The 16,750-nt window shown below is 41.2% G+C and overlaps 1 protein-coding gene across 5 annotated transcripts in view; it reads right to left on the reverse strand.

Annotated features, from left to right (window-relative positions):
* DTD1 (D-aminoacyl-tRNA deacylase 1) overlaps positions 1-15,775 on the reverse strand; it is a 172,124-nt gene extending 156,349 nt beyond the window's left edge. For 4 of the 5 annotated variants that reach the window (XM_017945041.2, XM_021921275.1, XM_017945043.3 and 1 more), the window contains exons 1-3: positions 15,558-15,775; positions 9,493-9,583; positions 7,078-7,313 (exon numbers count right to left, since the gene is read on the reverse strand). In XM_017945041.2, coding sequence (XP_017800530.1) covers positions 7,078-7,313; positions 9,493-9,583; positions 15,558-15,600 — 370 coding nt within the window. In that variant the 5' untranslated portion in view covers positions 15,601-15,775. Of the gene's footprint in view, positions 1-7,077; positions 7,314-9,492; positions 9,584-11,117; positions 12,025-15,557 lie in introns of those variants that run through there. The other variant, XM_021921276.1, reaches the window with a different exon arrangement.
* Positions 15,776-16,750: the final 975 nt, after the last annotated feature.

Genomic DNA, 16,750 nt, shown 5'->3' on the forward strand with positions numbered 1-16,750 from the left:
GAAAGAGACATTCTACTTAGGAAGGGCTCAAAATGAACTGCATTACCAAAGTAGGCTATGTTTTCTAATTTAAAAAAAAAATTTTTTCTTATGTATTTCTCCATGAAGACCTATGAGTATGTTTTCTAGTAACCTTGAAGAAAAAGGTAAAATATTATAATATTTAGTGCAATTTATCCCCAGAAACAGGGAAAGAAACGAGAAATGAATGACTCTTTTAAAAAGTCTTTACAGAATCATAGCTCTCCTGAAAACCAGGACCATTATTCTGAGATATTTTCTAGCTAAGTCTTGATTAGTCAAACTAGGTTGGCATACCCAAAAAGAAACAGATAAGCAGAGACCTAAATCTACATTATCCAATATGACAGCCATGACCTATACATGGCTATTGGACGCTTGAAATGTGGCTGGTCTGAATTGTTAAGTATAAACTACACATGAGGTTTTGAAGACTTATTACAAAATTCTTAGCACAAAAGTGGGGAAAAGAGAAACTTATAGCACTAAATGTGTATATTAGAAAAGAAGAAAGAACTAAAATCAATAATCTAGGTTTCCTCCTTAGGAAACTAGAAAAACAAGAGCAATTAAATGCAAAGTAAGCAGAAGAAAATCAATAATAAAAATTAGAGCAGAGTGCTTGCTTCAGTAGCACATATACAAAAATTGGAACAATACAGAGAATATTAGCATATAAAATTTTTTTTAAAAGTAGAGCACAAATCAATTATATTGACAATAGGAAATCAGTAGAGAAAATCAAACCAAAAGCTGGCTCTTTGAAAAAATAAAGTCAATAAGCTTCTAGAAAGGATAATTAAGAAAAAAAAGAGAACACAAATCACCAATATCAAAAATGAAATAGAGGACATCACTACAGAGCCCATGGACATTAAAAAGAGGGTAAAGGGATACCACGAACAACTCTATATCCACAAATTTGATAACTTAGACAAAAAGACCAATTCCCTTAGTTTCTCAGGGTTCTCAAAGAAAAAAAATAAATTAATTAAGAAAAGACCAATTTCTTGAAAGGTACAATCTGCCAAAACTCTCACAAGAAGAAACAGACAGGTTGGGTGCAGTGGCTCATGCCTGTAATCCCAGCACTTTGGGAGGCCGAGGCGGGTGCATCACCTGAGGTCAGGAGTTTGAGACCAGCTCAGCCAACATGATGAAATCCCTTCTCTACTAAAAATACAAAAATTAGCTGGGCATGTAGCACGCACCTGTAATCCCAGCTACTCAAAAGGCTGAGGCAGGAAAATCGCTTGAACCTGGGAGGCGGAGGGTGCAGTGAGCTAAGATCACGCCACTGCACTCCAGCCTGGGTGACCAAGCTAGACTCCATCTCAAAAAAAAAAAAAGAAAGAAAGAAGAAGAAATAGACAATTTGGATAGACCTATGTCCATTGAGGAAATTGAATCAATATTTAATAACCTTTCAAAAAGAAAGCACCAGGCCCAGATGGGTTCATTGGTGAATTCTATCAAACATTTAAAGAATAAATTATACCAATTCTCTACAATCTATCTCTTTCAGAAGATAGAAGCAGTAGGGATACTTCCTAACTCATTCTATGGAGCCAGAATCTACCCTAATACAGAAACCAGATAAAGAAATTACAAGAGCCAGGTGCAGTGGCTCATGCATGTAATTCCAGCACTTTGGGGCCTAGGCGTGTAGATCACTTGAAGTCAGGAATTCGAAACCAGCCTGGCCAACATGGTGAAACCCTGTCTCTACTAAAAATACAAAAATTAGCCAGGTGTGGTGGCACATACCTGGATCCCAGCTACTCAGGAGGCTGAGGCATGAGAATCGTTTGAACCCAGAAGGCAGAGGTTGCAGAGCCAAGATTGTACCACTGCACTCCAGCCTGGACAGCAGTCCAATACCTCTCATTAATACAGACACAAAAATCCTCAACAAAAAGCAAATAGAATCCAACAATGTATAAAAAGAATTATATACCATGATCAAGTGGGATTTATCCCAGGTATGCAAAGCTGGTTCAATTCAAAAATCAATTAATCAATCAAGCTAAAGAAGAAAAATCACATCATCACATCCATAAACACAGAAAAAGCATGTGATGAAATTTAACATCCAGTCATGATAGAAACTCTCAGTAAACTAGGAATGGCTTTTTTTTTTTTTTTCTGGAGACAGAGTCTCACTCTGTCATCCAGGCTGGAGTAGAGTGGTGTAATCTCGGCTCACTGCAACCTCCGCCTCCCAGGTTCAAGGGATTCTCCTGCCTCAGCCTCCCAAGTAACTGGGATTACAGGTGCATGCTACCATGCCTGGCTAATTTTTGTATTTTTAGTAGAAATGGGGTTTCCCATGTTGCCCAGGCTGGTCTCAAACTCCTGACTTCAGAAGATCTGACCACCTCAGCTTCCCAAAGTGCTAGGATTACAGGCGTGAGCCACCGCACCTGGCTGGGGGGAACTTCTTCAACTTGATAAACAGTATCTTCAAAAAACCTACAGCTAACATCATACTTAACAGTGGGAAACTAGAAGCTTTCCCACTAAGAGCAGAAAGAAGCCAAGGATACCCCACTCACCACTCTTTCCAGCACTGGACTGGAAGTCCTAGCTAACGAAATAAGGAAAGAAAAGGAATTAAACAGAAAAATAAAACTGTCTCTGTTTGCAGATGACATGATCATCCAAGAAGAAAATCCTAAACACTAAACAAAAAAAACTGAAGCCAGGCAGTGATTATAGCAAGGCTGCAGGACACAAAAGTCAATCACTTTCCTATATACCAGCAATGAACAAGTGGAATTTGAAATTAAAAACACAATACCATTTACATTAGCATCCCCCAGAATGAAATACTTAGGTATAAATCTAAAAAAAAGTAGAAGATCTATGTAAGAAAATTTAAAGAAGTGATTAAAGACATCAGAGCACTAAATAAATGGAGAGATATTCCATGTTCATAGAGAGATTCAATACAGTCAAGGTGTCAGTTCTTCCCAACTTGATCTTTAGACTCAATGCAATCCCAATCTAAATCCAGCAAGTTATTTTGCAGGTATCAACAAACTGATTCTGAAGTTTATATGGGGAGGCAAAAGACCCAGAATGGTCAAAACAAATATTAAAAGAGAAGAACAAAGTTAGAGGGCTGACACTATACGACTTCAATACTTATAATAAAGCTACAATAAATAAGACAGTGTGGTATTAATGAAAGAAGAGAGAAACAGACCAATGGAACAGAACAGAGAGCCCAGAATTCGACCCTGATAAATACAGTGAATTGATCTTTGACAAAGGAGCAAAGGCAATACAATGGAGCAAGGGGTCTTTTCAACAAATGATGTTGGAATAACTGGATATCCACATACAAAAAAATGCATCTAGACAAAGACCACAGACCCTTCACAAAAATTATCTGAAATGAATCATAGGCCTAAATGTAAAATGCAAACCTATAAAGCTCCTGGAAGATAGCAGGAAAAAAATCTAGATTTTGTTGGGTAGGATGATGACTTTTCAGATACAACACCAAAGGCACAATCTATGAAAATAAGAATTGATAAGCTGAGCATTGTTAAAATTAAAACTTTCCTCTCCATGAAAGGCACTGTTAAGAGAATGAAAAGACAAGCCACAGATTGAAAAAAATATTTACAAAAGACATATCCTATAAAGGATAAATATTTGCAAATTGAATAGTCACAGAAGACATATCTGATAAAGGATAAATATTTGCCAGTTGAATATTTGCAAAAGACATATCTGATAAAGGACTAGTATCCAAAATATAGAAAGAACTCTTAAAACACAGTAAGAAAACAATCCAATTTTTCAAAATGGGCCAAGGACCTTAACAGATACCTCACCAAAGATGACATATAGATAGTAAATAAGCATATGAAAAAATGTTCCATATCGTATGTCATCAGGGAAATGCAAATTAAAATGAGGTATCACTACCTACCTATTAGAATGGCCAAAATCCAAAACAATGACAACATCAAATACTAGCAAGAATGGAGAGCAACAGGAACTCTCATTCATTACTGGTAGGAACGCAAAATGATCCTGCCACTTTGCAAGACAGTTTGGCAGCTTCCTGACAAACTAAACATACTCTTATTAAGTCTAGCAATTGCATTTCTTGGTATTTGCACAAAAGAGCTGAAAACTTATATACATACAAAACCTGCTATAAACACAGATGTTTGGCCAGGCATGGTGGCTCACACCTGTAATCCCAGAACTTTGGGAGGCTGAGGTGGGTGGATTACCTGAGGTCAGGAGTTCAAGACCTACCTGGCCAACATGGCAAAACCCCATCTCTACTACAAATACAAAAATTAGCCAGGTGTGGTGGCAGGCACCTGTAATCCCAGCTACTCGGCAGGCTGAGGCAGGAGAATCACTTGAACCCATGAAGCAGAGGTTGCAGTGAGCCGAGATCACACTACTGCACTCCAGCCTGGGCAACAGAGCAAAACTCCATCTCAAAAAATAAAATAAATAAAAAATAAGAAAACACATATGTTTATAGCGGCTTTATTCATAACTGCCTAAACTTGGAAACAATCAAGATATCCTTCAGTAAGTGAATAAACTGTGGTATCTCCAGACTACAGAACATCATTCAGTGCTAATACAAAATGAGCTATTAAGCCATGAAAAGAGAAACTTTAAATGCATACTACTAAGTCAAAGAAGCCAATCAGAAAAGGCTACACACTATATTATTCCAACTATATGACATTCTAAAAATGGCAAAACTATGGAGGCAGTAAAAAGATCAGTGGTTGACAGGAGTTAGGGAAGAGAGAGAGATGAATAGCCAGAGCACAGAGGATTTTTACTAAAAATTACCATTACTGAGTATATACCCAAAGGACTATAAATCATTCTACTATAAACACACATGCACACGTATGTTTACTGCAGCACTACTTACAATAGCAAAGACTTGGAATCAACCCAAATGTCCATCAGTGATAGACTGGATAAAGAAAATGTGGCACATACACACCATGGAATACTGTGCAGCCATAAAAAAGGATGAGTTCATGTCCTTTGCAGGGACACGGATGAAGCTGGAAACCATCATTCTCAGCAAACTATCACAAGAACAGAAAACCAAACACCTCATGTTCTCACAAATAAGTGGGAGTTGAACAAGGAGAATACATGGACACACCAGGGCCTGTTGAGGGGTGGGGGGCTAGGGGAGGGATAGCATTAGGAGAAATAACTAATGTAGGTGACGGGTGGATGGGTGCAGCAAACCACCATGGCACATGTATACCTATGTGACAAACCTGCACATTCTGCACATGTACCCCAGAACTTAAAGTATAAGAATAATTTTTTTAAAAAAAGACAAAATTTTACCAGAAAAGAAATGTCAGGCTAGGATTCCATGCCCAGCTAAGCAATCATAAAGAATTAAGGCAAAATAAAAACATTTTAAAACCTACAATGGCTATGTTCCACTAACAGACTCTTAGTAAACAACTGATATATCACAGAATGTGCTTCAGAAAGAAGAGCCCAAAGAAGGAAGCAAGACAGGTTGGTGGCCACAGAAATCGATAAAATATATTATCAAATACAGCCAGTTACAGATTATAAATAAATTATGATTAGAAGTGATTATGATTATGATGAAAAGAAAAGTGGCAACATGGATGAACCTTGAAAACATTATGCTAAGTGAAAGAAGCCAGGAAGAAAACCACACATTATATAATTCTATTTACATAAAATGTTCAGAATAGACAAATCTAAAGAGATGGAGAGTAGATTAGTGGCTGCCTAGGACTGGGGCAACAGAGAAGAGAGTGGGGAGTAGGCCAGCACTGTTGATAAGTACAGGATTCCTTTTAAGGGGGACAAAAGTGTCGTAAAATTAGATTGTGGCAATGGTTGCACAACTCTGAAAAAACTAAAAAAATTGACTTGTACACTTTAAATGGGTGAATTGTATAGTATGTGTATTATATCTCAATAAAGCCATTTTAAAAAGTGGAACCAGAAAGGAAAAGGGGATGTTCAAATATACTAAGATCCTCTTAAATTTTGATAGAAAATTTTGTAACTATTTATGAATGGTAACTTTGAAATAACCATTACAAGAACAAAAAAACCATCTACAGCTCCTCCTGTCTCTACGCACATGCACGCACACACACACACACACACACACACTTTCTCTCATCTACTAAAAGACAGAGTCTATGAGACTAGGTTAAAAAAATCTTATTGAGAAGCCAGAACAGAAAAAGAAAAAAAATCATAAAAATTAAAAATACTCTGTATGATACTGTAATGGTGGACACATGTTGTTATAAATGTGCCCAAACCACAGAATATCAGAGTGAACCCTAGTGTAAACAGGAGACTGTGGGTGATAACGATGCACCATGAACAATTGTTATAATCCAACAATGAATTTAGGTTCATCAGTTGTAACAAATGCACCACTCTAATGCGGGATGTTGATTATGAGTGAGGCTATGCATGTGGGGGCAGGGACATATGGAATATCTCTGTACCTTCCTCTCAATTTTACTGTGAACCTAAAACTGCTCTAATCAAATAAAGTCTTTATTTAGAAAAAAAAAAAAAAAAAGAGAGAGAGAGAATGTAAACTACCTCATCATTGTTTATAACGATTACATAGTAAAATCATATTTTGAACATATTCAGTTAAATAAAATATATTTTTAAAATTAATTTCACCTGTTTCTTTTTACTTTTTTAAATATGGCTACTAGAACTTAAAATGACATATTCCAGCTAAGCTAAACAATCAAAGAAACACCACTGTATTAGCCACACCTCTGGGCTCCCAAACATTTTCAAAATGTGAACAGAAGGGAGGAAGGCAAGTGCCAGCAGGAGCATTCTGAGAACACGTGTTACGTGTAACAGCAGCAATAGCAGCAGCTAGTATGTGGTTCTAAGTAAGTAACAAGCATAAACAATGACTTTCCAGGAAAGGTGATGCTGCAATTGCAGCTTCTCTTTTCCCTCTGTCCAGGAGTGTCCCAAAGACCCCTTCCTGGATGTGGCTCTCCTGCTTACCTTTGATAAGCTCCGGTCTGTATGTTTTACGCAGCTGCTCCAGGAAGCTGTTATAAAAGCCTTCTGCCTGCTCCGTGGGCATTGCTAGGTGGAAATCAGGCTTGTTTCCCTTCAGGACACACTGGAGGGTAAACTGGCTGACACACAGAATCTCGTACTGTTTGTCCATCACACTCTTAGACCAGTGCTTCCCGCTCTCATCCTCAAACACACGCAGGTTTAGAATCTTTCGGACCCTAAGGGGAAAAAGAGCAGTGAGAGCTACCTGAGAGATCATAAGCCCCCCGACACACTCCATACCCCAAAAATGTCACCAGCTTCCAGCCAAATAAGGACATAATGACAACTCCAGCCCTGACAGGAAGCATGACCTCAGGCAAGTCACTTATCCACCCTGTGCTTCAGTGGCCTCAGCTGCAATACAGAATAATAACAGTTCTACCTCACAGGGTTGTTTTCAGATTGCCTTCTTTTTTGCCAGTCCCTCCAGTTCACAGCAGCTACTGGTGAGAACTGGGGCTAAGACAACCACCACCTATTCTCTGCTCCTTTAGGTCAGGGATATCTCAAAACATGGATCCAATTGTAATTTTTCATGAACGAATTCATCACATTAGGATAAATGACATCCATTTTTACACCCCTTCTTGGAGCTACTCAAAATGAACAATTCGGCTGAGCGTGGTGGCTCATGCCTGTAATCCCAGCACTTTGGGAGGCCACAGCGGGTGGATCACCTGAGGTCAGGAGTTCGAGACCAGCCTGGCCAACGTAGAGAAACCCTATCTCTACTAAAAATACAAAAGTTAGCCAGGCATGGTGGCAGGCGCCTTTAATCCCAGCTACTCAGGAGGCTTAGGCGCAAAAGTCGCTTGAACCGGGGAGGCAGAGGTTGCAGTAAGTCAAGATCATGCCACTGCACTCTAGCCTGGGCGACAGAGGGAGACTCTGTCTCAAAAAAAAAAAAAAAAAAAATTCAGCAAATACACTGAGAAAAATCATGGTTATTGCAAATATGCAAAAAGATCTGGAGAAAGACATCTTGACAACTGTGTCACAAGCTCCTTAAGCCCCAGAGGGGCTTTCCCTATACATGTGAAGAAGGATAGTCACCATGGCAAGAAGGTTGACCAGGTGACATCTATAGGGTCAGATCTGAGAAGCACAGCAGAGAACCACCAGCATGAAAGCTGAAAACCCACCATTTGAGAGCCACACTTCTGGATGATGTTGAAGTCAACAGCAGTTTCAAAGACTCTATAAATACTAATTCACTGACTCTTAATACGGGCATCCTCAGGGACAGGTGCTACTCCTTACCCCCTCTCCACAGCCAAGGTTTGTCTTATGCTGAATCACATCTCTTAAGCACCAGGCTAAATATTAGCTCTGTAGTATGTCAGAGCCATAAAGACATTCAAACCCACAGCTTCAGTTTTTAGCCATTACACCATTCTACTGCTTCTTTGAGTATCCAGGGGACAGCTACTAAAATACCACCATCACTGAAGTAGTACTGAATGATAGTTATTCATCATCAACACCTTAGCGGGAATTCAGTTTCAAGTCTGATTTTCAATCTAATACAAAAGAGACAGTTGGGCAGGGTTATACCCAAGCTCTGAGCACCAAGGGGCAGAACAAATGGATCCAGCATCTAAAGTAAATGTGCCCCGTGGTGATGGAGGGGAGAGGTGCACGGAGGGCGCATTCTGCTTTTATGTCTGGAATGAACGGAAGCTGTAAAGTGAACAATCATGAAGCAGGATTTTAGGGCTATATTTCATCTATGTTGCCTTGGCTAAGACACCTAAAACTTTCTATAGTAGAGTTTGCCCATCTGTAAACTCAGAAAGCCAGGCAGGCAGAGCAATGGCAACTCCTGCTCCTCAACCCCCACCACCACCTTAGTAAAAAGATCATTGGCTTCAAGGTCAGGGAGCCTAGACTCTAACTGGGGTTCAGGTTTTTTGCTAAGTGTGTGTGCATGACCTGGGGCAAGGAATTTAACCTCTCTGAGTTCCAGATACCTATGTGCACAGTGAGCTAGTAGGCACTCTAAAAATACATAGTGCCCAGGTAACATTGCCCAATTTAAAAAAGAGAAACCAAACATAAGAAAAGACGCTTGGTTTTTGCATTAAGAGAACAAGAGGCATGATCTGAGGCCATAGTAGCAAAAAGACGGAGGACAGGCGGTGCTCCTGCTCTGAGGCCGACTTAGTGTCGAGGTCTCCCAGATCATTCTTCCTCAGTCTCCTCCTCTGGAACACGGAAATAACCATACTACATCCAATGGAACAATGGTTAAAAGTGACAAGGGCTCACTTCACAGGCACAAAGTACTATGGAAGTTCCCAGCATAACCACCACCATGTAGCCCATTCAAACAGCGATGACAGAAATGCATCTTACATGTGCTCCAGTTCCTTCTGCGTATCCTCCAGGGAAATACCCAGCAACACACATATGCCCCTTCCAATGGCACTAATCTGCTCTCCTCCAACTAGAAAGGAACCAAAAGGGAGAGAAGAACTCAGAACCAAACAAGGGCATGAAGCACATTTAGGTAACCATAGGAGTATTTTAAATATCATACACACTTCTTATAACTTCTTTGGTTAAAGTCAGCACATATTCAAAAATGAAAAGAGTTACATAAATGTAATGAGACAATAATAATTTCCATCCATTCTGATTTTATCTCTGGAATGAATGGGAGCTGTAAAGTGAACAACCATTCAGCAGGATCTTAGGGCCATATTTCATCTATGTTACCTTGGGTAAGACACCCAAAACTTTCTATGGTCAAGTTTGCCCATCTGTAAAAACAGAACTGTTTTCCTCCCCTAGAGAGGCCAGATCAGCTATATTAATTCTCAGAAAGGATATTCCTGCCTTTTGTGGAAAATCAGCAAATATGGTAATACAGTATACAGGAAGAACAAAGTGGAAAATGTTCACGTCATAAAAACAAATGATTTTCCTACTTACTATGAGGACAAATATATAATACATAAAAATCACAATTTATGTGTTAAGTTTCAACTCATCAAACTGCTATTATTTCCCACTTTAGTTCTGTGGTTACATTCTAAGCCAATGATCTCCAAACCTTTTTCAATCATACATCTTGTCCATTAAAAAAAAAAAAAAAAAAAAAAAAGGCTCTAAGCACATACTCCTAACATTTGTATATGTATTTATAACCAAATGTATGCCCTACTACCATTAGACAGTATCTCAAATGGTAGCAAGATGCATCATTATGGGCCGGGCATGGTGGTTTATGCCTGTAATCCCAGCTCTTTGGGAGGCTGAGGCAGGCAGTCACATGAGGTCAGGAGTTCAACACCTGCTTGGTGAACATGGTGAAATCCTGTCTCTAATAAAAATACATAAATTAGCCAGGCATGGTGGTGGATGCCTGTAATCCCAGCTACTCAGGAGGCTGACGCAGGAGAATCACTTGAACCCGGAAGGTGGAGACTGCAGTGAGCCAAGATCACATCATAGAACTCCACCCTTCCAGCCTGGGCAACAAGAGTGAATCTCCGTCTCAAAAAAAAACAAAAAAACAAAAAAACAAAAAAAAAGATGCATCTTTATGATGGAGAATCCATCATTTTTTTTTTCCATTCGTTTTTCTTTTTAAGAGGCAGGATCTCTCTATGTTGTCCAAGCTGGAGTGCAGTGACCATTTACAGGTGCAATCCCACTACTAATCATTACAGGAGTTCTGACCTGCTCCATGTCCAAACTAGGCTCCTGGTGGTCCTCTGGTCCTGGGAACTCACCAGATTGACGCAGAACTTTGGTATGACAGCAGGTCAGCACAGTGCACTATAGCCCAGAACCCCTGGGCTCAAACAATCCTCCCTGCCTTGGCATCCACAGTAGCTGGGACTATGGATGCACGCCATCACACCCAGCTAAATCTGTATTTCAAGTGGTGCTCTTGATAATTTTCTACCTTTTTTGGCCAATTATTTGCCAATCTTAATAGATTATGTTGTTTTACTATTTCATCTTGTACTGACCTAATGTTCTAATCAGGAATAGAAGGGTCAACTCAGCCATTTTCTTGTTGTTTGCTCACTTCTGCTGGATAATAGCTATAAATATAACATATAACACAGTAACATAGACTATGCCATGTTGCACTATACTGCTAAAGAAAGGGTGAGAAACTTCCCTCTTTCTTCAGTTGTAATGGCAAGAGACCACCTGGTATTCAGACCCCAGGAGAGCACATCAATCCATTCCTGAAATATCAATAATGCTTAATTTCTCTGATTTTTATGCTAAAATTTTTCAAATATTTTCTCCTGTGCTGCTTTTCTTATAATGAACTATGTGTGTGTGACTTATTGTCCTTTGAGCCACTGCCTCAAAAGCTGAAATAGAAATAATCTATCCTGACATAGGTAGTAAACAACTGGGGGTTGGTTTGCTCATTTGCATTGCTTCAGAAAAAGCCTTTGGCTTTATTTGTTCTTTGAATAAATCAACATTACTTTCTTACAATGCTGATATACTTTCTAAATTTTTCCCAAAGTATGTTTCAAAAAATAAAGGTCATGAAGTTATATCTACCATCAAAGTAAGGATTATACATTTTAGAAAATATGAGAAACACGAAAAAAAGAACAAAGGTAAGTACTTTAATATTTTAATGATTTCCTTTTAATATTTTATCTATTCATACATTTTCATTCATATTTGTTTCCAACTACTATAATAATGTTGCATGTAAATTTTGGTAATAATATTGCATAAGAATTTTTTCATGTCATAACCTTTTCCTAAACACCTTTTAATAGATTCATCTCATCAAGCAGACTGATTAACCATCCCATTTTGCTGGACATATGGCTTCTTTCAAAATTTTCACTTCAATAAATAACAGTGTAATGAAAATCTTTGTACACTAAAACCTTTTCTACAGTTAGGATTATCTGCTTAGAGTAGATTCTCAAAAGTAGAATCACTGTCAAAGAATTTTGACAGTTTTATAATTATCTTAACATGAAACAAATTATGGCCCAAAGGCTATATATGACACAGAAACTGCTGTCTTATTTTGGAGCAGTTTCGTCCCTCCTCCAGGGACAAGCAGAAGGACTAGGAGGTTCAAAAGGACTTTTTATTACAAGTAAATGGATCTCACCAAGGGAAAAAATCTGAGAATCACCACTTTGAACAAAAGATCAAAGGGCTGGAAAAGACCTGAGATGTTTGGTCAAGTTCCCTACCTATTAGTGGCATCAGCCCTGAGATCGCTTCTTCAAGAATTCACAACCTCTAAAGTTAACCTATTTAAACCCAAACATTTTAGATCCTCTTCCAACACTGTGTTTACAGACATCAGATTTTAGCTGCTGACACTGAGTGATGGGACATGGGGGTTATTGCATTATTCCGTCTGTTAATATGTTTGAAATGTGCCATAACAAAGTTTTAAAAATTAGATTATCACGATACCCAACCTAAGGCATCAAAATGTGTTTGATCAAGCTGGGTGCGGTGCCTCATGCCTGTAACCCCAGCACTTTGGGAGGCCGAGGCAGGCAAATCACTTGAAGCCAGGAGTTTGAGACCAGCCTAGTCAACATGGCAAAACCCTGTCTCCACTAAAAATACAAAAAAAAATTAGCCAGGCACAGTGGCGTGCACCTGTAAGCCCAGCTACTCAGGATGCAGAGGCATGAGAATTGCTTGAATCCAGGAGGCAGAGGCTGCAGTGATTCGAGATGGCGCCACTGTACTCCAGCCTGGGCAACAGAGCAAGACTCTCTCAAAACAAAAACAAAACCAATTAGCCAATTGGAGAAATCTGATGGACTGGGCATCAAATGATATTAAAGGGTTACTATAAAAAAAAATGTGTTTGACCAATCACACAAATTGAATATACCACATAGTAAAATGTGTGACTCCTAAGCTGGACATAGTGGTGGCACATGCCTGTAGTCTAGCTACTCAAGATGCTGATGCTAAAGGATCACTTGAGCCCAAGAGTTTGAGGTAGTAGTAAGCTCTAATAGTGCCACTGCACTCCAGCCTGGGTGACAGAGCAAGACCCCCATCTCTAAAACAAACAAACCATAAATACATAAATTTAAAAATAAGGGTGAAGTCAGCCAACTATTTTAAAATAAAATAAAACGTGTGACTCCTGATATTTTATGCTGTTCTGACCATAAAACAGGAAGTTAACGTTTTAGAATCCCTAAAATAAAATGCCATTCAAACACAGCCACATTTCAGTGAAACCAGCCACATTTTAAAGGAATCAGAAAATCCCTTTCCATTACAATGCAACTAGAAGGCCTGCATAAGTGGAGGGCCCTTCTAACATAATTTCACAGTTCCCCAACCCAGAATTCCCGAATTATTTACACTTTCCCATAATTAACACCCTTAGCTTTTTTAACATGTAGGTTAGGTTGTTTTAACTGAAAGCATATAACTTAAATAATGAACCAAAATAACCCAAACTCTATTCAGCACATCTCACAGAATATACATTTTCAATATCCCAGATTAGCAGGATGGAGAGTTCAGGAGAGAGATCAAAATTTAAATCTGTCAGTGATGACCACACACAGCAGCAGACTGCAAGATTCTTCTCAATAATGCAAAACATCTTTCATCTATGAATTTTCCCAGTTTTCATGAATTTAAATATTTACCGAAATGATGTAAACCCTTTAAAATTCCTAAATCCCAGTGCTACTCTATCCGCTATTATTCCAGGACCATTTCCAAAACCAAAGTTACCAGAACAGCTTAGAAATCATTAGGCGGGGCTGAAAAATAGACTCTCAGATTTAAATATATGGTTTTGGTGGGTTTGGTTGTTTCTTTAGGGGTTTTTGTTGTTTTTGTTTTGTTGTTTTGGGGGTTTGTTGTTTTTTTGAGACAGAGTCTCGCTCTGCCGCGCAGGCTGGAGGTTAATGGCACAATCTCGGCTCACTGCAAGCTCTGCCTCCCAGGTTCAAGCAATTCTCCTGCCTCAGCCTCCCGAGTAGCTGGGATTACAGGCACCCACCACCGCTCCCAGCTGATTTCTGTATTTGTAGTAGAGATGGGGTTTCTCTGTGTTGGCCAGGCTGGTCTCCAACTCCTGGCCTCAGGTGATCTGCCCGCCATGGCCTCCCAAAGAGCTGGAATTACAGGCGTGAGTCACCGCCCCCGGCCTGTTTTGTTTTTAATTCATACTTTTTGTGGACACAAGAACACATATTTGGTGCAGACTGGCTCCAAGGACAGGATATCTGAAATTATTTGAACTGAAACAATATAATTCTGCCAATAAAGACAGAAAAGACTAAAGACAATATAAAGCTTGTCATTTAAATGTTTTTTAAAAATTATCTTTCGTTGGCCGGGCGCGGTGGCTCAAGTCTGTAATCCCAGCACTTTGGGAGGCCGAGACGGGTGGATCACGAGGTCAGGAGATCGAGACCATCCTGGCTAACACGGTGAAACCCCATCTCTACTAAAAAATACAAAAAAAAACTAGCCGGGCGAAGTGGCGGGTGCCTGTAGTCCCAGCTACTCGGGAGGCTGAGGCAGGAGAATGGCGTGAACCCGAGAGGCGGAGCTTGCAGTGAGCTGAGATCCGGCCACTGCACTACAGCCTGGGTGACAGAGCAAGACTCCGTCTCAAAAAAAAAAAAAAAAATTATCTTTCGTATCGTGGTTTTCTTAAAACGACTACATTATCTACACTAATCATCTGGACCTCTGATGCCCAACCAAGACTAGAGTGCTCGAGTGATGACCAGGGGTCGGGTGGCTTGGTCCACAAAAAATGAGTGAAAAAGAGAAATGTTTTCATCTTGAATTCTTTAGATCCTGCTCCCTCGGCGCAGAGTTCAGCGACAGAGGGTGAGGGGCGTTCTGGGCGCGGGGCGCCCTTCATCCAGCCTGGGTTCCAGTCACGTGCGTGCACGCAACTGTCAGAGCTCAGCCCAAGGAGCAACCCTTCGCATCTGTGCATTTCATCCTGAGTCAAGCCCCATAAAAATTGGAATACGTAAAAATGGGCAAAAATTGAACATTTAAAATACAGCAGTGAAAAGGGAGGAGTGCCTGCTCCAGAAATGCTCTACGCGTGGTTCATCAACGCTCCCTGAAGAGCGGGCCACCGGGATGCTCCGAGGCTCCGCCATCCCGCACGCAGGACAAAGGTGCTGAGAATGAGGCGCGCTCGTCCTGCACCCGCTGCTGAGAGCCCGAAGCCGGGGCGCGCCGGGGCCGGCCGGGCACGTGCACGGGGCTCTCCGAACGCCGCGCTGCCCAGGAGCCGGCCCTGGGGACTCGCGGTTGCGGGGACCGAGCTCGCGAAGGGGACCACGCTCGCGGAGGGGCCGCAGCGGCCCCGAGGATGGCGCAGGAAGACCCCCCACGCAGGACAGCCGGTCGCGGGGGTCAGGGGCGGCTCCTCCCGGGCCCGGCCCCGCCCGACTGACCTGTGACGCTGGCCCGGGTGACGCGCTGCACCACGGCCTTCATGGCGGCGGCTGGGGCGAGTGGGGCGGCGCCGCGCTGCGTCCGGCCTCGCGACTCTGAGGGCGGCTCCGCGGCCGGCGCCCTCTGGAGGTGACACCCGGAAGCGAGCCCAACGGTCCGGTCCGACTCGGTCGGTTGCTGCCCACCCCACGTCGGCCACGCCCACTCTCGGCCTGGCGATAGGCCCACCCACTCATAGATTGACTCCGCCCATGCATGCCACGCCCACCTGCTGCCCAACCGTAACCCCGCCCGTCATTGAAAAGCCCCGTCCCGGTGCTTGGCCCTGCCCCACCCACATCGGGGTCCCGCCAGAGCCCTTTGATCCCGCCATCGCGGGCCCAGCCCTTACCCAGTGCCCAGAACCCACTCTGCCCCGAAGGCAGTCTCTACGCTGGCTTTTTTCTCCAACGTACCCGAACCTAAGAACCCGTCATCACTAAGCCTTTGAATTCAGCCTGAATCCTATTTCTAATTGTATTCCTCTTTCCTCTTTTCCACTCCTCTGCAGGCGGATCATCCCAAATTCTTCTTCCCTTATCTTCCTGCCTCAGTGGCTTCTCAGATACCACATACAAAAGGATCTGCTGCCTAAAATAGCCATTTAACTATCTCACTATTAATTCGACTTAGCCATATCATGATAATAAATAGCTATGTGATTCTAGAATTCTAATTTCTCATTTAATACAAATACTAATAATTGGCCCCCTCACTGGGTTGTTAGATTTAAATAAACCAAACTACGTAAAAGTGCTTAGATGGCAGCAAAGGGCTGTACAACTATTACCCCAACAAATTATTATCGTTGCTAAAAATAATTCCATCTCAGCAGTCTTCACCTTGAAGGTGACTAACAGCATTGGTGGGCGTAGAAAAGGCATTGAAATGGAGAAGAAACCCTCACTTGCCCAGAAAAGACTGCAAACTAGTATGCTTGTTAGTTAAATGCTGAATGCTAAATTGCCTTAATAACGTTGTCAAAGTTAACATAACCAGTAATGAGAGATCATGTGCCTCCTGATATTGCACTGGGAAGGACACAACCTCAATCTTGCGGTATTTCTGCCAAATAATGTATAACTTGAATCCAATCATGATGAAACATAAGACAAAAATAAATTGAGGAACATTCTACAAAATAACTAGGTAG

This window comes from Papio anubis, chromosome 16, assembly GCF_008728515.1.
Source record: "Papio anubis isolate 15944 chromosome 16, Panubis1.0, whole genome shotgun sequence".
Taxonomy (NCBI): domain Eukaryota; kingdom Metazoa; phylum Chordata; class Mammalia; order Primates; family Cercopithecidae; genus Papio; species Papio anubis.